Source organism: Talpa europaea (genome assembly GCF_964194135.1).
Source record: "Talpa europaea genome assembly, chromosome: 3".
Taxonomy (NCBI): domain Eukaryota; kingdom Metazoa; phylum Chordata; class Mammalia; order Eulipotyphla; family Talpidae; genus Talpa; species Talpa europaea.
In genome coordinates, this window is record NC_140069.1 from 113,332,554 (window position 1) to 113,354,790 (window position 22,237).

General features: G+C 34.3%; 1 protein-coding gene across 4 annotated transcripts; it reads right to left on the minus strand.

The window, feature by feature from the left end:
* Positions 1–878: 878 nt before the first annotated feature.
* Positions 879–22,016, minus strand: CD36 (CD36 molecule (CD36 blood group); the record flags this gene model as incomplete). Of its 4 annotated transcripts, none has more annotated exons than XM_084229486.1 (12): positions 879–1,043; positions 1,878–1,932; positions 2,194–2,267; positions 3,328–3,446; positions 4,486–4,673; positions 6,032–6,101; positions 9,787–9,833; positions 11,650–11,741; positions 12,803–12,982; positions 13,434–13,581; positions 17,556–17,614; positions 21,897–22,016. In XM_084229486.1, the coding sequence occupies 12 exons, from the start codon at positions 22,014–22,016 to the stop codon at positions 879–881; spliced, it is 1,317 nt and encodes a 438-aa protein (XP_084085612.1). The 4 variants fall into 4 exon arrangements, with proteins under 4 accessions (XP_084085612.1, XP_084085611.1, XP_084085614.1 ...); XM_084229485.1 differs by having other exon boundaries at positions 17,556–17,716; XM_084229488.1 differs by lacking the exon at positions 12,803–12,982 and having other exon boundaries at positions 17,556–17,716.
* Positions 22,017–22,237: the final 221 nt, after the last annotated feature.

Genomic DNA, 22,237 nt, shown 5'->3' on the forward strand with positions numbered 1-22,237 from the left:
AAGCAGTGGACAAACAAAACAGTAATACACACATTCTTTATATCCAAGTTACAATATTTTCCTATTTACCTGAATTTCTCAAGCTGCAGAGAAAATTTCTCTTATGGACTCCAAGGGTAAGTCAGTTATCTTCCTATTCAAAAGGCTATGTGGAAGGCTACTCCCAACAGCTCAAAGAGACAGGTAAGGAGTCCTAACTCAATCTGCCCTGAAGGAGCATTTGTACTATGCCTGCCTTATAGAGGTATATACACTTCTATATATCAATGCCTGTGGCATTGATATCTAAAACACAGAGGCCTAACTCACCTTTGTGATTTTTTTGTCTGAAGTGCAGATGATTTGGTTGCACTGTGCTGAACTCTATTTTCTTATATTGTTACATTCAAAATATAGCTCATGAATTGTAATCATTCATTGGGGCTTCCACAGAAAACAACCATGGTTCATAACTTGATTTTGAAAATGCAATAATCCTGTTTTTTAATATGCTATCTTCACTTTGCTAATGTTAATACTTTATTTCAGTTAGTTCTCTAATTGATTTTCCCTCATTTTCTTTTCTCTTAAATAATCAAGAAATGTAAAGTCAGAATTCTGCACAAAAACTCTAGTTTTTCAAAGGTGAAAATTTCATCTTTAATCCTCTTCTCCCAAGATTTAAAAATGTAACATAGTGATCTGACTTATAGACCTTATTTACTCATTCAGTCTTCCTTTATGTCTTAATTTATAATTAAGCATTTTGAATTTCGGAAGATATATTAAAAATATTTTGGTAGACATGTCCAGAAATATTTGCAGCCTAATTATAACCCCTCTTTGATAAAATGAAAAGAAGTAATCACTAACACAACACATTTATGATATATACTTACTTATTTTACTTTCTTCGATCTGCAGGCACAATATGCAATCATAAAAGCAACAAACATCACCACACCAACACTGAGTAAGATCATTTCTACCAGGCCAAGAAGGTGTATATTTCCAGTCACTTTCTTTCTGAACATTTCTGCCTTCTCATCACCAATGGTAGCAGTCTGTAATCAAGTTGTTAATTAACATTATTTGAGTGAATTGTGTGGATCAGCGAAGCAAAAATATTCTTAAGTATCCCTTTAGTATCTCTTTGGTCTAAACGCCTGTATGGGTGTTAGCTGCGCACACAAGACAAGCTAGTGGAATCCCTTTGCATGTCAAGGAACGGAATAAGTCAAAGTGGAGTAATTGGAGTAAAATATAATCCCATCCCTTTAAACACATTTACATAGCACCCCTCAATACACTAGGAGTCATTTGATTTTCAGAATGGTCTTAAATAGTTCATGATTTTCTAAAGGATGTTTCCCAGTGACAGAGTGGGGATATCAAGTGTCAAAAGCTTCAATCCCTCTAAAGACATTTAGCAAGCAACAGGCTAGCCTGCCAGTGCCTCCTCTAACCTGGCCCAGTCTGTCTGTGTTAGCACTGTAATATCAGTGAATCTTGAGTTATTTACAGTTACATGTATGCATGAGTCCTTCCTCAGACAAGTACTACAAAAAACAAAACAAAACCGTATTTTATAGATATATTTTGAAAATAATCTTGCTGAAAGAAAAACACTGAAAACTAGCACAGACTTGATACTGCTGTGTGGCTTGTATCTCTCTGGGCACTGGAAACATCTGCAACTTCAAATGCTATGTATACTTAGTCAATTTTGAAATAGTAAAAAGTTATTTATTGAGGTTAACATTGGTTTACAACACTGTATGTGATTCAGAGGCACAGGGTCACACCTCCTCAGATGTATGTGACCACACCACACCCACTACCTTGTAATATAGATGGAAGTTGACTATGTTTAAAGACTAATAGATAAAAATACTAACCTCATTAAGCCAAAGAATAGGCACAATATAGTCATGCTTTAGATTCTTCATTGTCCTGCAATGTACATTTGAAAATGAAAATATATACTAATATTAAACACATATATCCTAGAAATTTTAGTAATTACTAGTGTAAATGTTCAGAAATTGCACTTGAAACTTGGTTAAATTTCTTGATTTTTGTTCCCCATAATGAAATTTGCAATTTTAATGAGCTGTTTCTCAGACACCTTTTCACTCTTAGCAATCTTTCTAATACAAATTTCTAATTAGATTGCTGTATTCTAATAATAATAACCTTTTTCAAGAGACTCACTCAATTTTTTTTGCTGGTCTGACCAATATGTTGACTTGCAGCCGTTTTGCAAATTGTAAAGTGAACCCAGTTATCTAAAAAAAAAAAAAAAAATGATTTTTAGTTTTTCATTTTTTTTTTGAAGATTTATTTATCTATGCATACAAGAACAGGGGTGTAGGCCAGAGTGCAGGGGGGTGAGAGGATTCACCAGAGACAGAGTGGGGAGCAGAACAGGTGAATCTACTGGAAGCTGAGGGGAGCAGCAGATGACAGGAGAGGTCTGCCATGCCATGTGGGCCAGCTGCCCGGATGGGGATAGATAGAACTCATGCTGTAGTAGCTGGCAATAGCTTGATATAGCACTTATAGCGTTGAAACTCTAACCCCTGCGCCACCAGCAAAGGCCCTTTTTAGCTTTTTAAAAACACCCTTCTAACATAACTTTCACTGTTATATATAATTAAGAATAAAATACAGTATACATACATGCATACACACCACACGATTTCTTTGCCTAAACTAATGTCAAGGTTTTAGTTTGATTTAAGACCTTTATCTGAAATGATTATGGGTAATCAACGACAATGAAACAGATGAGTTCACATAGTTAAGTTCTTGAACTGTATACACATGGTCAAGTATACTTATTCAGAATCCATGTATCACCAGTTTGTCTATCATTATTTAAACAGAAACATTACTAGTAAAATGCTAGCATTTCATTTTGAAAGGGAGAATATTTAAATAATTGCTTTGCTGTAGGAATTCTATAGATTATTCTTGAAACTAATAGATCTTGCCCCAAATTTGCACATACATATAAAATATTGAGTCCCTCGTAATATACAACAGTACTTGTAGTTAAGTAAAACAGCCTTAATAGTAATTTATACCAAAAAGTTTTCAGTTAATTATAGGCATTTCCATCATCAGTAGTTCTGAGCTATAGACAATAAAAAAAGTTTATAAAAGTTCCTATGCCAACAAGCAGCAATAGGAAGAAATCAATGCAATTTTCACTGAAATGGAAAAAAAAAGGAATTTATCAAGTTTGTGATTCAATAAATGTGGATAACCAGTAGAAAATTTACTTTCTTTCAATTTTGTTTAAAAAAGAACTAAATAAATCAGGTCAATAATATATTTACTTACAGGTTCCACATCTAAGAATGTCCTATGTTCTTCTTCATTTGGATGTAAGCCTTCAAGAGGGATTAAAATTTCAGGAGACGCATGTAGAAAATGAGGAAGTGAAATGTACACAGGTTTTCCTGAAAACAAGTTTTAAGAGACAATTGGGACAGTCATTTCCTCATTTCATATCACTCAGAGTAGAATTCCTTAAAAATAAAAAGGGGAAGAGAACCCAATGTCTATGGTAGAGAAATCTGGATGCCTTGATTGGTAGGTGTGGTGTGGTAACATTCATGAGAGAGGTGAGATCCTATACTGCTGAACTATACATAGCATTATTAAAGAAAAGTTATAAAATGAAAAAAATGCATGGTTGGATTTAACATTCATGTGAAAAGGAGTTGGAGATCGATAGAACCACTGATCACTATTGTAAAATAAAATTCTGTATCATCCTAATAACCACTTGATTGGCATTTACAGTTCATTTCTTAGGTGTTAATTTTCAATATGTAAAGTTTAGCTTATGAACACAAAGCTTTAACCATATATATTTGTTTCAGACAGTAATCTGTCAATGGACTAAGAATATCTTTGAGAGCTTCTACTTCCTTTACCCACATCTAATCCAGAATAAAAGGAATGAGCAAAACAAGACCAAAATTACATATTTAACTTAATTCTTCTACTGAAATACATATTTCCAGTTTTGTCAGGAGAAAAAGCTAGAAAATTGCAGATGGATAGATAGGGATGCTCAGTCTAAGAGGAACTCATGGATTCCACATAGCATTGGAAACCATCAACAAAATATAAAGGCTATATGTGGAATGGGGTAAAATATTTGCAAGCCTTTTGTCTAATGTCCAAAACATAAAAGGAACTGACACATGGAAAATTGAAAAAAAAAAAACCCAAAAACCTAAAGAATGGGCAGAAACCCCCAAATCAACATTTTCCATAGTAGCACAGGAAAATATCAGTGTACTTTTACCTAATAACCAAGTTTTACAAAACTGATACACCTCTGGAACCTCATGAACAAGGACAGAAAGTAAGGACTGTATTTTCTCATTTTAATTTTAAATTTTTGAGGAAAGGAATCCTGGGTAAAGGCTATATTTTAAAGAATAATGCAAATTGTCAGGGGATGTGATATTGAGAATATTTACTCACCTTCTCTGCATTTGCTGATGTCTAGTACACCATACAATGTACAATTTTTTGAGATAACTTTTTCTGTGCAGAAGCAATGGTTGTCTGGATTTTGAACTGGAGATGCAAAGGCCTTGGGTGGAAGAACGAATCTAAACACAGGAATTCCTTTCAGATCAATCTCACCTCCAAACACAGCATAGATTGACCTAAAACACAGATGAGTAAAAGCTATTTAAGTTACCTGAACTCTACGCTAGGGATTTTTTCCCCCTTAGTTTTATATTTTTGCTTAACATTTCATGACAACTTTTTTCCTAAGAATTAAGTCATACTAGAACTCAGAACCCAAGTAAGCTATTCTTACATTTGTTCTCAAATACTTTTGGGACCAATTTTTGCCTGCGAGCTACAAAGAACACAAAATCTATACATATACTCAAATGTCCTCCTTATGGACATTTCTTGTTAATTTCTTCCATAAATTTGTATATGAGCCTCAAATCTTTCATCTGTGCCAAGTTTAAGTGAAATTTTGGTTTTCAAAATTTACCCTGTAGAGAAAGGCCATCTCCTCCAGGGAGGTGTGCATATAAGTGCTGATGAAGCTCTCATATGCTTCCACCTTTTACTAGCATCCAGCAGAATCTAGGCAATGTATGGGGCTGTTTCTTCTAATCCCAGATAACCCTATAAGAAACTTGCCTCTTCAGTTTTACAGATCACTAGAAGATTCAGAGATGTTAAGTGCTTGTTCCCAAACACACAGAATTTAGGAACAGGGCTAGGATTCAAGTGTTTGGTGTGATTTCAATGCCCGTATGGTATCTACTGGGCCCCATCAATTTGTAAAGATGGCATGGATTGTGCTAAGAGAAATAAGTTAACAGGAGAAAGACAAATACCAGATGTTATTTACATGTGGACTATAGAGAAACCAAAACGTCAGTAGAAGTCAAACCAAGGACTCTAGTTGCTGACTGTAGAATTGAGGTTACCAGAGGGATAAAGGCGAAGGGAGAAGAACAAAATGGGGAGTGAGCACAATGGAACAAGGTGGTGGGTGGACTGTGGGTGCCTTGGTGTTGGGTGCAGTATGCTAGCAACTCTGGAGGGGGAGATCCAATACTTCTAAAACATACTGATCTAAATCAATGTTACCTCAGTAACAATAATAATAGTGGTAGTGGCACACACTAACAATCTCATGCATCATCTTCTGTAGACATTAGAAAAACTGGGCATACCATTCTAGACTTGACTTATTAAATAGACTGATAGTGGAGTAAAAGAAGGGAAAAATCCTTCTTGTTTAGACAAGTAACACAACCAACGCTTCTGTGCTATCTGACATAACCTAAGTCCTTGATTTTTTTTTTGATTTAATAAACATTAATTACACATCATTGTATTCATTGTCACTAAAACAAGAAAAATTTCCTGAACTATATTTTCTTTTTCTCAAATACCATGATAATTAACTATTAAGTATGAACTTTTTGGTCTGCATTTTGTCACTTGGGGGAAAAGTTTTAGCTCACAGAAATACATTGTTGTCTTTTCTTACCTGCAAATGTCAGAGGAAAAGAATTGCAACACCCGGCTCTTCTCAACAAAAGGTGGAAATGAGGCTCCATCTGTTTAAAAGTCAAGTCAGTGGCAAGGAATTAGATGCGATGTGTGTCCTAGAAAAATCTATAAATCTCTATCTCAGCATGGTTAGCGGAAATTTAGTGCAAACTGCATATGTAATTTTTTTCTTTTAGGTTTAGTTTTATGCTTTGTTGTTGGAAAGAAGTTTTCCTAAGACCCTCTATTCTTTTATTTTCCCACCACTATCTCTTACTCCCTTTGACCATTCCTTCCTCAGAAACCTCACATTGTTTATGTGTCCACTAGTCTTTTTTTTAAAGATTTTTTTTATTTATGCATACAATAGCTGGGGTACAGGCCAGAGGTGCGGGGGGCGGGGGGGTGAGAGGATTCACCAGAGACAGAATGGATAACAGAACAGGCAGATTGGCCAAAGTACACTGCTGAGGGGAGCAGCAGGAGAGGTCTGCTGCGCCATGTGGGTTGCTCGCTGGCCAGCTGGAGATGGAACTCGTGCTGCAGAGGTTGGGTCATAACCCCTTGAGCCACCAGGGAGGCCCCAGTGTCCACTAGTCTTTATAAGTATTTTGCTTTGTTGAATCATATGCTATGTAAATGTGCAACATTTGTGTTTGTCATTCTGACTTGCTTTACTAGATGCAATTCCCTCAAAGTCCTTCCCATTTGCTGTTTCAATGGCAACATTTTATTTTTCCTTGTAGCTAAATACTATTTCATTGTGTGGATATATACTACATCTTCTTGATTTAATATTATAAGTGAGAATTTAGATTGTTTTCATGTATCAATAGATAATGCTCTCATAGATAATGCTGTAATAAACATTGCAGAATATTTTTTTTTAACTTGACAGGTTCATGTTCTTCAGATGGATGCCCCAAAGTGGGACTGTCAGGTCATAGAATACTTTCATTTTTAGTTTCATGTAAATTAGATCCCTTCCCAAAATGGTTGTACCAGTTCATATTCTCATCAACAATATAATAGGGTTTGCGTTTTGACTGATATATATATATATATATATATACACACACACACGCACAGTTTATAATTATCTATCAACTACATTAAAAAGTTAGATGTATTTTACTCAACTCAATATATCCAAAAATATCCCAATTATCTTAGTTTCAACATGTCATCAGTATAAAAATTAACAAAATCTCAAACTACATAATTTTCCACTACAGTGAATTTTGGTCACATTTCATGTGTTTAAAAGGGACATTGGAATAAAGCCACATGGTAGAGACAGCTACCATATTCAACAAATCTGTATACTATAGACATTCATTGGTATGCAAGTTAAATTTCCTCACTCTTTAACAATAAGTTTTAAAAATAATGACAAAATCTTATGTTGTTGAAATGGTAACACTTTTCTTGCCATTTAGAATTCCTATTCAAGTTCTTACTTTTGATAATGATTCACTAATCTGTCCTAATGGCTGCTGAATAATTTTTAAATCACTTATGAAATTTCCTTATTAGACAGAATTTCCTGAAAATTGTGTGAAAATCTATGACACTGAAAGGCTGTTGGTTGAGTTTACTGAATTTCTACTTGGCATATACTGGAAATGTGAAGAAACAGCTAGATAATTCATCCTTTTGCTCCTCAAATCAATATCACCAAATGAGTAAACACTGAATTTCTTTGTTCAAAAGGGTACCACCCTTCTTCAATTATGCACTACAGGTTTTCTTTTCTCCTCCAGGAAATGTATCAACCTTCTGATCCTATTATATTTCACTTATGATCTTGTGATAAGTGAAATATAATGAAAGATCAGAGAATTTGACCCTGACATTGAGAGAACTGGGTATTACAATTTAGCTTAAACTCTCCAGAGAGGTCCTGAATGGGCACTGCTACAACTGCTTCCCAATCCCTAACCCCTGAAATGAATACAACACATTGAAAGCTTTAAAAATAATTTTCTGAAATATTATTGAAGATTATGTCACGATTATGTCTAGTAATTATTATGGGCAAAAGAGAAAGAGCAAATATGAACAGATCTTTAAAAATATTCAAACATAAATTGAAAATATGTTCATATTTACTGAAGAAAGTAGAGGAAACACTTAAATCATAATGAAAACACACTGGAAACTTTTGTTTCATTAGTCCCTTTTCCCTAGTGCCGTAACTAAGAATATCTCTCACAGGGATCACATCAGAGTTTGCTGTTCTGCTCAATCTACCTCTGTTCTTAAGTTGTTTTCCTTCTACTTTTCTCCCAATTTTAACTTCATACCTAATGCTCCTGTGTTTATACTAATGTTGTAAGTGAATGCTCAGCTCCTCCTGTGAAACTTCCCTACTGCTTAACTTTAGACAGAATTCAACTTTTTTCAACCCATAAAAAAATCCTATTTTATGGCAGCACTGTATAGTCTCTCTGTATCTAAGGACTGAAGTATTACGCTTACACAATTATTGGGAACTTGCACAGTTTATTTGCAGAAATGCTTTAATTAGAATGGAATTTCTTCAAGTCCCATGGTTCAAAGTGCTACAAAGCAAACTCAACAGTTTTTGATATTTTTCCTACAAGTACATGACAACAAAGTTAAACATACAAAACTCAATAATACCTTTGGAAAAGCAAACATTCCCTGTTTTTTAATTCCCTTTTATGTAACTTTGAATTTAAACTTTCTTCATCTTAATTATATAATTTACCTGCAGGGTATTGCCTAACCAACTTTGTAAACATCAGGCTTCTGCTTCTTAGTAATTGAAAACTCACCTCTGAGTTTAATTACCTTGTGGTATTTGATTCCCACTGCTTTTTAAAAATCTTCATTCTTAAACTAATTTGCTTTTCTTCAAGGAGAATAAGTCAAGCCTAACCACACTTTTTCTTTTTTTTTGAAAGATTTACTTATTTATGCATTCAAGAATGGGGGTACAGGCCAGAGGTGCAAGGCGTGAGAGGATTCACCAGAGACAGAGTAGAACAGAACAGGCAGACTGACTGAAATACACTGCTGAGGAGAGCAGCGGGTGAGTCAGGAGGTCTGCTGTGCCAAGCCTAACCACACTCTAAATCTCAGTTCATAGTACTCTGTAGCCCCCATCCAAAATGTTCACTTTTACATATATTTTTCATGATTAATAAGCATCTGATTTTGACCCCTCCAAACATATCAGCTAATGAGATGTCAATGCAATCCATTGCTTTTATAAACACAATTTGTCATTGATGATTTCTACTCTTAACTCTGATCATCTTACTCAACATAGATGACAGTCTTGTAACTCTACTGATTCTATCTCAGCAACCTCATTAGTAGTAGGCTTTACGTTTTGTAATCATCTATCTTGTATTTCTATTATTTTAACTTAAATGGTCTCTATAGTCTATACAAAAATGTGAACAGGAACTACTTCTAAGGTTTTTTAATGTCTTCTTAATGATGACAAGTCATTAAGTTAAGCTTTTACAAAGCAAATCATCCCCCTAGAAATGCAGTAAAAGCTAGTCCTTGATGGTTCATTTTCAGAAATCCCATCACAGTAGTTAGATATACCCTTAGATATAGATATAGTCTGTATAAGAACAGAGATTCTGAATGATGTTTGGGGGATATCAAAATAGGTAAACTTATTCCCACAACACAACACTCTAGATGTGACTGCATTTCTGAGAGAGCAAGTCAGCTGACCGGTGATTATTATCATAAAACAAATGCTCTTACCTGTACCATTAACCATGTCACAATAACTTGGCCAATAGGAGAGAGTTCTTAGGAATAAAAAGAAAGAAAAATGAACAAACATTCTCATTTTAACAGTACCTTTTTCACATTACTTCGTCTATCATGATTCAACACTTTACCTAGAACAATGACTAGATGTGACAAAGGCTAACAGCTAAATTTCAGAAATGTTCTAATAATTAGGTCCTATTTTTGGTCTGATGCTTTATTTTGCTGAGATCATTTAAGTGGCTAATATCATGAAGTGGACAGATTCTAACAAAAACTGCCAAATGTTTTTAATTAGAAGTTATATAATACTCAATTCTGAAAGAAGAAACTTGAGAAACGTTTATCAGAAATTAGGTCTCTACTTAAGGGAAGATTATTTTTCCAAAGGGAGTAGTGAATTATTTGGTAGCTTGTTGAATGTTCACACTGAATAGGAAGAAAAGATAAACTGGGTCACATATAAATGGTATGAGGGAATAGAAGGTGGGGAGAAAGAGCAGCAGGTGTTTGATCACAGATTGAAAATGTAAAAGTCAATTATACTTCCCCCTCCGTTAACCCTTGTATGAGAACTAGCATTAAAGTATAACAGTTTATTTATTTATACTTTGGTATGTAGGTTTTTATATATAATAATAAAATATAGCAATAATATAGCAATAAAATAGTTTCTCTGAATCTTCAGAATATTTTGATCATGGGAAACTGATTTTTCTTAGTCCTGACCTATCAGCCAATGACATGCTAAGTGCTTCATTTGTAAACACAAAAAGCTGTTAACTTATCATGTCAAAAATGATCATGATTAAGTTAACCCTATCATAATGCTGAATTGATGTGAAATTCTACCTCTAGTTAGGCGCACTTAGCAACTCACCTCTAAAGCTCTCTATAGTGTTGAAATGGAGAAAATGTTCCTCAGCATAAAAACAGGGCTGTGACGTCTCATGAAATGAGCATTTTGAATTGCTTGTTTTCCTCCACTAGACTTTTCTATGAAAACATGTTGACTATGGAAGGAAATTTTACACCAGTGAATATTTAACTGTTGTATATAATATTTAGTTAGGGACTCTGAGACTAAGGTTATTTAATTATAACATTTTCTCTTTTGCTTTTTATTCCTTTTTCCGTTTAATATTGGTCTGATACACATTTTTGAGGTTTTTTTTTTGATGCTTGTCAGAGTTCTTCCTATTTTATATATATATATATATATATATATATATATATATATATATATAAAAGTTGTGTATATTCCAGATGAATAGGTAGGAGCTAGGAAAACAGGATACATGGAGATACCTCATATTTGAGTTCTATGTAAATTTTAAAATTGTACTAAAATACTAATTCCACTTATAAACTGATTAAGGTTTTAAAAAGCTGAGTATTTCAGGAGAGTTTTGTAGAGCCTAAGAAATGAAAGTGTTGATTCACTAAGCTTCCTTTATAAAGTCATGCCACTGGAGCTAAAAATTTGAGATTAACTTCAATATTTAAAAACAGTCAGTATATTTTTCTACCTGCTAAAAGATCAATTGATACACTGATTTTCTTCCTTTTACCTGTGATTATCTAGTTGTATGGGAGCAGAGATATGTATCCCTTTGGATTTTTTTTTTTTATATAAAAAACCTGTGCATAAAGGTAAACCTGAAAGTGGGAACAATATTCAGTTACTAGTTGTCACAAGAGAAGGGTTAAAATCTGGAAGAACAGGAAAATCCAGGGCTGAGATCCAGGTAGGCCTGTCCCACAGGTCAGTAGCTGTACTGTACTGGTTGTTAAACATATACCCTCCTTCCTGCGAGTGACCTAGTAACACACACATTTCACCTGGATACTTACTTTTTACCTTTATACGTGTCGATTATGGCAACTTTGCTTATGTCGTCTTTTCCATTGAAAACTTTATAAACTCCATCCACTGTATCATTGTACTGAAAAGATACACAAACAATATTTTGCAAATTATAAAAACAATTCACTTTGCATTTCTCATTCTGGTCATTTGCAATTATTTTAAATGATTTGAAATATATATCCAATAAGGCCTTAATGTTTTAAAAATATAATATATGAAAGATGCTTAGAAACAAGTGCTAGATGCAAAGACAAGGGAAGAAAACAAGTTTCAGAAGTTGACATCATCCAAACTCTGGTACTCTGTATACCAGGAAGGTAGTTTTGATCATTACTCCTATTACATTGAGGTGACAAGATATTGAACAAAACCGATGAATGACAGTTTTCTAGAAATATTCTAAATGTTATGCTTAATAAGTGGTTATTGAAAATTAGGTTTGTAAAATTAAGAGAATTAGCCAAGGGAAGAGCTATGAGTATTTGAGTTTGAAAAATAACCGAATCTGTGAGTACTTAGAGTATTTACATTCATATTTAATTGACATATAATGTTTCAGTTCTAAAGATTATCTGAAAGTAAAATAATAAACTGGAGGATTTTACAAATATCACATAGTGCCAAATGAAATCATACTACAAGCAGATAATTAAATTGGAATTTGACTATTTATATTTCAGAACTATATCACCAACTTCACATTTTCCTGTATCTCCAAGCTTCCATTTCATGACATTAGTGACCTGCTATATGTTCTTATAGACAAACTGATGATAATTTGATATATATGAATACATTTAATTTAAAAATGATGTATTAATCTGATTTTTTTGAGGAATAATATCAAAGTTGAAATTACTACTTAATGCCTTTCAGGCTTAAAAACTAATTTTAGACAAACTGTGTATCCAAATCTGGAGGCCTGATTAAATCGTAATTTAAAATTTAACTGCTCCATTCAAATCAATAGACTTTCCAAACATGAAAGTTTCAGCCATGTAAAAGAGGGACTTTTAAAAAAATAGGTATGCATTCCCAAATCAGAAATAGGATTAACACACTGTTACAAATTTATTAATTGCATTTGTTATTAATTCATTCACTTTAAAATAGACCCTTCCCACATTTGCCACTCACCGGATAAAACACACCAACTGTGGTAGGGATAGGGTAAGGAACCAAACTCAAGAAAGGATCTGTATAGCCCCACAAGAACTCTCTCACAGTTCTGTTTTGAAACAGGGAAGACTTTGACTTTTTGATAAGTGAATTAAGTAGCACTTGAACAAATGCATTCGGATAGAGATGAGGTGCAGCCTACAAAACACACAAACAAAAAATAAAACACTGTTGATGTTTTTTTTTTAATTAAATCCCAATATGATTTTCAGCAAACAGATGAAATCCTAGATGTGAAGTTTAATAAAAATTTCTATTAACTGTCTCTTTACAGTTGGACCTAGAAATATTCTGCACTAGTTTTAATTTGACCAATATCTAATGATTTCCTTTCTCTGCCTCAGAGTTGGCTACAAGAAAACATCCCATGTGAACTTGTTTTTTTTAAAGATACACTTCAGGTGTCTTCTAATTCAGTTGATTATTATGACTGTCATCTTTACAAATGATCGTATCTGCATTCCGAATAACATCATGGGAACACATATGTCATTCTTATAAAAATAAATAAGATGTAAGAATGGTTCTAACCATGAAATTATAGTGGGTCCTAGAGTACGTCAAAACAAATGATTGTGTGTCTACTTACTGCTACAGCCAGATTGAGAACAGTGAGAGTGTCATTTTCTGTTCCTACTGACATTGAAGGTTCGAAGATGGCCTCATTAGGCTGCACAAAAGAGACTGTGTGGTTCTCAGTATCTTGGGTTATATTTTCTTTGGCTAAATAACGAACTCTGAAAAACAAAAGCAAATATTTTAAAATTACCATCTCAAGTACACGTTAGGCCTCAAATACTTATTCATTCATGCAACTCATGGTTTTTTAGTACCTAGAAGAAAATGTCAGAAAGTATGGCAACCAGTTAGTTTAAAATGATAAATAAGCCAATGCTAGTGCTCTAACAAACTAATCCTAAGTGGTTTAAATTTGCAAACAGGAAATTAGTATAGCAGGAGAAATGCATTACAGAAGTTTACACAATGTCCATGGGAGAACCCAGAACAGATACAAATCTAGGTTTAGGATGAGTGTCAGGTCCCATTTTGATAGCAATTCCATGTAAGTTGTCTGAATGATGAATAAAAGGAAAAGGGTTGAACCTATCCCATATGATGCTAGCTTTTCCAAAACCTTTGTTAAAGATAACAAATGGGAAAATAATAGCCATTTTTAAAGGCTATAGACCAATTCTCCTCCCCTACCCCCCATATATGGGATATTTATTATAAGTTCCTAGCTATAACATCTTGATGCTGCAGGGTACCAACTAATTTTTAGGGAGGGGTAAAATATGACTACTATGGAGAAAAGTATTTCAAAATATTCACTGATGTGAAGTAAGATATATAGCATTAATTGTACTATCACATATTTGAATGTGTAGGTAAGATAAATTTTGACATTTCACCTCCAATTTTTTTCAGGCTTAATATAAATTCCTGTAGGGCAGGATTAAGAGTATTTTGTATCGGGCCTTCCTGGTGGAGCAAAGGGTTAAGCACCGCACTATGAAGCAATCTGCAGCCTCTGTAGCACGAGTTCAAACCCCAGACGGCCAGGGAGCAACCCACATGGCACAGCAGACCTCTCCTGATTAGCCCACTGCTTCCCTCAGCAGTGTATTTCAGTCAGTCTGCCTGTTCTGTGTCTGGTGACTCCTCTCACCCCCCATATCTCTAGCCTGTACACCAGCTCTTGTATGTATAAAAAAAAAAAAAAAAGTATTCTGTATCACCAAGCAGGTGCCTGGTACACAGAAAGCCCCTAATAATTTTTTTAATGAGTTTTATAATTTATTAATTACAAAATAATTATATAATTAAATTATATATAATTTACTATAATTTCACTAAAGCTTTACTACTTGATTACTTGGATTACTATAAAAATATCTAAAAATCTGAAACAGTACCCAGGAAGTATATTGCTAGTCAATTACTGTTTTCTCTCGGATAACTGCATTTTAAAATTAGATTAAAGGTCATTAACATTTCAAACTGTGGAACTTTAATTTTTCAGGAACATCTATGCCTATATAATGATTGAAAATGTAGCAAAATAATTGTGACCCAAATTCTAGAGCTTACCTAAACTGTACTTAAATATTTTACCAGCAGATGGCACTCACTAAGAGAAAAAGCCTTAAAACTGATGGGTGTACTTTTAAAAAGAGACCTTAGTCATTCATTTTAATTCTAAATGAGGGGATATACAGGTTTTGAAAAGTATAGATGAATTAAGTCAAAGGGAGGCATTTTCTCTAGGATTTTTGGTCCCAAGATTGTTTTTTTGTTGTCGTTTTGCACTGCTGTAAAAGCAAAGTTAAGTACAGAAAAGCTTATGTTGGACGTGAGAATATTCTGAAAGAATTATCTAGCCTTCAGAGAGATAATATAATGTCTCAATCTAGGCAATTTCATTCTCTGACCCATGTCCTTTTCTTGTTGATCAAAGTTTCATCAACCTCACTTCAACATGCATCAGCTAAATAAGCCTGTGGTCCTGTCTGGGGAGGGACATTCTCCCAAACACAATTTCAAATGGATTCAGGGTGTAATTTATGAAGGCAATTTTACCTGAATACCTAGAAGACTCTCAAACTACTAACATTTTCTGAAAGGTCACTAGCTGCCTCCCCTTGTTAAGGCATCAAAGCAGACATTAGTTATTTTTCTTGGTGATAGCACATAAAAAGATGACCCCCTAGCTGATCAGAAATCACTTTATAATTATCATATAAATAGGAGTTAATTTTTTTTTTAATTTTCTAGAGGCATGTCTTATTTATCTATTTGTTTGTTTGTTTGTTTGGTTTATACACGCACTGGGTATAGTCAGAAGCCGGGAGGGTGAGAGAATTCACCAGAGCCAGAGCAGGGAGCAGAGCAGGCAGAAGGACCGAAGTACACTGCTGAGGGGAGCAGCGGGCGGCAGGAGAGGTCTGCGCGCCATGTGGGACCCTCCTCCGGTGGCCGGGGAGCAGCCGGGGATCGAACCGGCGCCTCAGAGGCCGCGGGCAGCTTCGCAACCCAGTGCTCAACCGCTGCGCCACCTGGGAGGCCCAGGAGTTAATTGTTTATAAACTTTAGCTTCAAATTCATCTTCTCTATGTCAACTCTACCCGCAATGCTTCTCTACATAAAGCAAGTGTATTTACCCCATTCACCTTATGTTTCTTAGATAAGCTTCAGGATAAAATATATCTTAACTGTTACCTAGCAGAGATGGATTAGAGTCAATGTTTTTGTTTCTGTAACCAAGTACTATTCTTAAAGCTAAAAAGGTAAAAAACCTTACCCTCTTCCCACAAATAATAAAACAGAAAATGAGTTCTCAAATTATAGTCATTATTCTCTTTACTCACACTCTTGTTATGATTTAAAAAAATTATGCTTGGATTCTCATTAAACCACAAGTGCAATCTAGATTTTCACACCATAGCTACAATATTTTTGGGAACAAAGATATTGATAATGGGCTTTTGCTAATAACAAAAACTAAAAGACCATGAAAAAATTTTCCAAGGTAAGAATTTTTTGTAATAATGGAGACCATATCTTCTTGACAAAGTTGTAAATAAGTATAGACGTGATAAAAACAGAAGATGGTGAAAATTGCAAACCGGAATAGACACCAAGGCAATTTATGTAGCGTGTGCTAAGGCAGTGGCCACTCCCCTTACACTTACTGCAAATGTTGACGGTGAGTTAATCGATGGAAAAGAGAGAAAATTATATAATTGTAGAATATCTGCCTAGGCATATAACTATAAAACTATGAATTTTAAGAAATAATCACAAATACGAAGTTTTATGGTAAGAATTGATCACTGTGTATTCTAGTTGTAATTATCCTTGAAGAAAATCACATACTTGTTTAACACATAATAACAGTTCCTGGGGCTGTGTGAACACAGACCAATAACTAAACATCCACTAGTGTCAGTTGTTTTAATTTACAAAGTGAAAAGTTCTGCTAATCATTTCTCCCTAGTTCTAATTGTCTAAGATTCTATTCAAAAGTGTGTTAAGCTATAAGGGAAAGCATGATAAAAATTATAGCATATTCAGTCCCAGTACTTGGGAAGATAAAAGAATGAAATTATTAGATATACATAAGCACCTAAATGATCTGGAATTGAGTTGGAATAGAAATATTTAGCAAGTACTGCTGTTATGGGATATCAGTTTAATTTCATGGTTCTCAAAATTGAATCACCCAAAAGGTTTGTAAAGCTCCCTGCTGGGCTCCAAACTAAGTCACTGACTTACTTGGCCGGGGTGGGGCCTGAGAAGATGTACTTCTGCCCAGCTCTCAGGTGATGCTAACACTGGGTCTAGGAACCACATCTTAAGAACCATTGATATAACATTTTAGAATTTTAAAATACTTTGGTTTTTTTAAACTTGACATACTTTTTTCTATTCAGCATGCATATTTCAGAGTTGCTAAGAATATATGCTACAGGAATAAAATATCTGAAATTTCTTAAAGGTAATGCAGCTATTTGATGTTGCTAAATTTATTATAATAATCTTTTATTTCTTACAATTATTAAACTAGGATTCTATATAGACACAGATTATTATGTTTATTTCTGAACAGAAAATAAGTACATGTCAACTCAATGGCTTTTGTCAAGTAAAAGTTTTTGGACACACATATGGTCAAGGAAAGAGTGAGGCTTATCTGTGTGGACGTGCTCACCTGTATGTGTAAGGACCTCTTTGCTTAAGCTTAATTTTGCTACCATTCTTCACCACTTCATCTGGATTTTGCACATGAAAGATCCAAAACTGTCTGTATACATCTGAGCCTGCTTTAACCCAATTTTGAAAAGCAATTGTACCATCTTCAAGAACAGATTCCTAGTTAAAAAGAAAACAAGTCTGAGTTATATTTGTAGTAATTAATGGGTACTACTGGGAGTTTATAACCTTTACTTAGCTAGTGATGGTATCAAGCTCGAGTATCTTGTTCATGAGAACCTTGGAAACTTTGCCACATACTTTCAACAGAAATGGTTTTTTTGAACAAATTATAGCAACCTCTTAAGTTTTTACAAAATAATCAGTGTGTAATACTTCAGAAATGTCTGTTGATTCTACACTTAATCTTAGCCAAAAGGCAGAGAAGCAATTGAAATGTGCATTGATTTTTAAGGTCAGCAATTGACAAACTTCACAGTGACCCTATGGCAATATTGCAAAAGCAGAATTTATTAAGCAAACTTCATTAAATATTTCAAAAAGTCCTTATTAGTTGAACGTTAACTTTTCTTCTTCCTTCAGTGAGACAGATTGATGAGGCAAAAGAGAAAAACAAAAATCAAGTGGTATTGGAGGCTTTTTACTTTTCTTCACCAGCTGGACACTTCAGGGCATGATTACAATTATTTCAAGAAAACAAATACTTCTGGATGAAAAATGCAAATTTCTGCTCTTTTTAAGATCCTGCACAATATGGCTTTCCTAACTCTACATATATTTGTTGCAATCCAATTTACATGTTTCCAAAAAGAACACTAGTCTAATTCATTATTATTAGGCTACTAATTTTTTATTTTATTTTTTATTGAGGCAGTGATGATTTGCAACACTGTATATAACTGAGGGGTGCAGATACATACCACTTCAGATATATGTATCATCCCTCACTCTAAGAGTTGTGGGATCCAGTGGAAATTTACCAACCCCCTGAGGATCAATTTCACGTGTATAAAAGGAGGGTATTATCATAGATGCTCTCTCAGTTACCTTCCCAGTCTCTATGCCAAAAGTCCGTGAAGCTATAGCAACTAATAGCAAACAATGGTGATTTTGTAGCAGGTAGTATTTCCAACTCACTGGGAAACATGCCCAGGATGGAAAACTCCAACATACTTTATTGTGCTAGAGGAAGAGGAAGAGAAATATTTCACAGAAAGGGAGCCTAATGTATAGGAACAAACTGACCTATTTGCTTCCTTCACCTGGAAGTGTTATTCACAGAATGATGGATCAGAAAAGGGTATAAACATTGTCACATTTTGTAGCAGAGCTGAGGCTCCAAGAAACCAGGTGTCTGGCCCAGGAGTAACCTAGGCATACTGGAATATGAGAGCCCTATTCTCTGACCCTTACTCTAGTTTTCTTTCATACCATGCTATTGCTGTCTTGTTTTCCTGTCACCCTCTACACTTAGTTGGTAGAAGTAAAATTAAGTTTCATACCTTCAGGATATTTTACTAATTGCTTAATGCAAGAGAATAAGAGAATTCCTTAGAGAACAGGGCAAGTAAAAGTCATTTCAAAATTCTGTGCTGTTGCAACCCATGTCATTGGGTATACTGGAGTTGCTAAATTGATGAAAAAATTTTTTTATACCCATTGTCCCTGAAAAACTTTATTTGCCCCTAAAATTACTTTTCTACAGAAACGAGCCCAATAGTAAGACAAAATTAGATATAGATAGTTGAAGTGTTGTTGCTATTCTTTTATTTTATTTATTTTTTTTTTTATAGAGGCATGCTTTATTTATTTATTTATTTGTTTGTTTTTTGTTTATACATGCACTGGGTACAGTCAGAAGCGCGGGAGGGTGAGAGAATTCACCAGAGCCAGAGCGGGGAGCAGAGCAGGCAGAAGGACGGAAGTACACTGCTGAGGGGAGCAGCGGGCGGCAGGAGAGGTCTGCGCTCCATGTGGGACCCTCCTCCAGTGGCCGGGGAGCAGCCGGGGATCGAACTGGCGCCGCAGAGGCTGCGGGCAGCTTCGCAACCCAGCGCTCAACCACTGCGCCACCGGGGAGGCCCTGCTATTCTTTTAAATGTAAAGGTGCTTGATGAAGGTGTTGAGGCTGAAATATATGCAGGAGTGTAATGCTATATTAATTTACGCATTCCAAGAGACTTTGTGAGGGAAAAATTAACATACACATTCTTACTCTCACACTGTAAGAATATTAAGGACTAATACAAGACAATTTATTAAGTACCTTTCAAGGCACCTATATTAACTCAGATCTTAATGAACTCTAATAGAATATACTTGGGAGAACAAAACCTCTCCCTAACTCTAAAGTGTGTGCAAAAGACATTGTAAGTGTATCGTGTTTTTCTTTTAAAAATCATGAATCACTTTATCTGTTGATCTTGATATTTTTAAAAATGAGAAAATTGAACCACATATAGTTGAAATGAATTGCTGAGTTAGCAACTACCTGATGCCATCCTTTTTTTTCCTGAAGAAATGAGCCTTAAATATATATATAAATAATTTTTAAAAAATGGGCCATATAGTTAAGCAGATAATGGAGAAATCATTCTTTTTGCACCAATGTTGTATAGTTTCCATAACTTCATGATTAGTTGAGTGACAAAGAAAAATACTGAAATATTCAATAATTGAAAACTTTCTTCTTAAACCTGACACTACTACAGAAAGAAAAAAATTCCTTGAGACAAATATCTTGAAAGTTCCTATACTTTTAAAAGGCGCAAAAGATTTTATGCCCAAGTGAATTTAAGAGCTTGATTTTAAATTGAATTTGGGCTACCTATAGATTTGTCTTTCGCTAAATTTGAAGTACAAGACTGATAATAAAATAATTTAAGATCTTCTCACTTGGTTGATTTCACTAGTGTGACTCACGTTAAGTAGATAATCTATCCAGTGACTGGATTTCAACTTGGTGACTTTCTTCTGGCATGTCTCCACCTGGGTCATTGACCTTGAAACTTCAATTCTGTTACTGCCCTGATATACTTTCAAATTGAAGTAACATCTTCTATCTAGTCAAATGCTCACTTGATCATTGCTATTACCCCAACCAAGTATAGTGTCATCTTCCCTCAAAGCATAGAGTGAAGTGATTAACAATGAAACTAGATTTATTAGTTTAATCACCGTTTTGGTCATATGCAAATCATTTAAACTTCATCTGTCAATTGGGATAGTAATAGTAATAACATTAGGTTAAACAACGTGAAATTAGCATCTTTAAAAGTCAAAATAAATTGAATATAATTAAAATACTTATCCTCGTGTTATTTTAAGGATTAATGAATGTGCACTTAAAACAGTATTAGCACATATTAGCATTCAATAAATGCTAGCTATAACACATAAACCGATTGCCCTCTAGAGGGAGAATTCTATCATTTACTACTAGACTGCTCTGTTTTGTTTATGTTTACTCTCTACACCAGTCATGTGGCAATGCCTCATGTGACATTTCTTTTTCTGCTATTTAATCATTTAATGTTTTCTCTCCTGTGAAATGAAAACATCCTTACAAAGAAGAAACATCTGAAAATCTTTATCCTCCTTAATCACTACAACAACTTCTTCACTAGTAGGAAAAAGACTATTTCCCTTCATGGTGTCTAATAGTTAATGTCATAAGAAAATTAAAATTTATTTAAAATTACCTGTGCTATACAATATTCACTACACACTTATGAAGCATATTAGTGTCATGTGATAAATTATCTTTTATAAATAATGTTCACTTTTTTTCAGAGTGCACTGGTAGTTTCTGCATTCACAGCAGCTCATGCCATTGACTTTAATCTAACAAGATTGCATAAACCTAATGGCTTCACACAAATCAATAAGAAATCATAAGGGAAAAATACTGTTAAGAAACTTTTAGCTATAATTTATAGAAAGCATGAAGTCACTAGAAAAAAAAATCCCTTGGGAAAAGATACACACACACACACACACACACACACAACTAAATCTACTTTTTATTAATTGAATTGCAACTGCTTTAATAAATATACTTCTCGTGCAAAATATACTCATTAGACTAACTAAAATAGATTATGTCTACTAATGGGTATACCACTGAATAGCTTTTATCAGAATTTGGATATTTATAGTTGTTAAATTTATTTATTTATAGCAATTCAGTCATGTTAAACATTATATTTGCAATATTTCTCTAACATATAGAATTCCTTCATTTTGAAGACACAAAATAACTAGTTACCATGCAATACAAACAAGGTACTCAAAGCAAAAAGGGACAGAATATAGAATGAAATAGAATAACTATGTGTACCTTTTTAATCGTCTTCTCAATAAGCATGTCTCCAACTGGCATCAGAATACCTCCAAACACAGCCAGAACGGCACCAATGACAGCACCAGCAATAAGTCCACAGTTTCTATCACAGCCCATTTTTCTTCCTCCAGTGCCTACTTCTTTCAGACTCCCAAGTCTGGCTCAGGTGATTTCTAAGAAGTCTGCTTTTATCATTAGGAAAGACCATAAAACAGCAACTTAAATATCAGTAGGAAAAGATCAAAGTACAAAGAAAACACGTAGTTTAGACAGATCATGTTGTCAGTTATAAATGCACTGTTTTTGTTTTACAAAATGGATTTTCTAGGGCCCTTTCT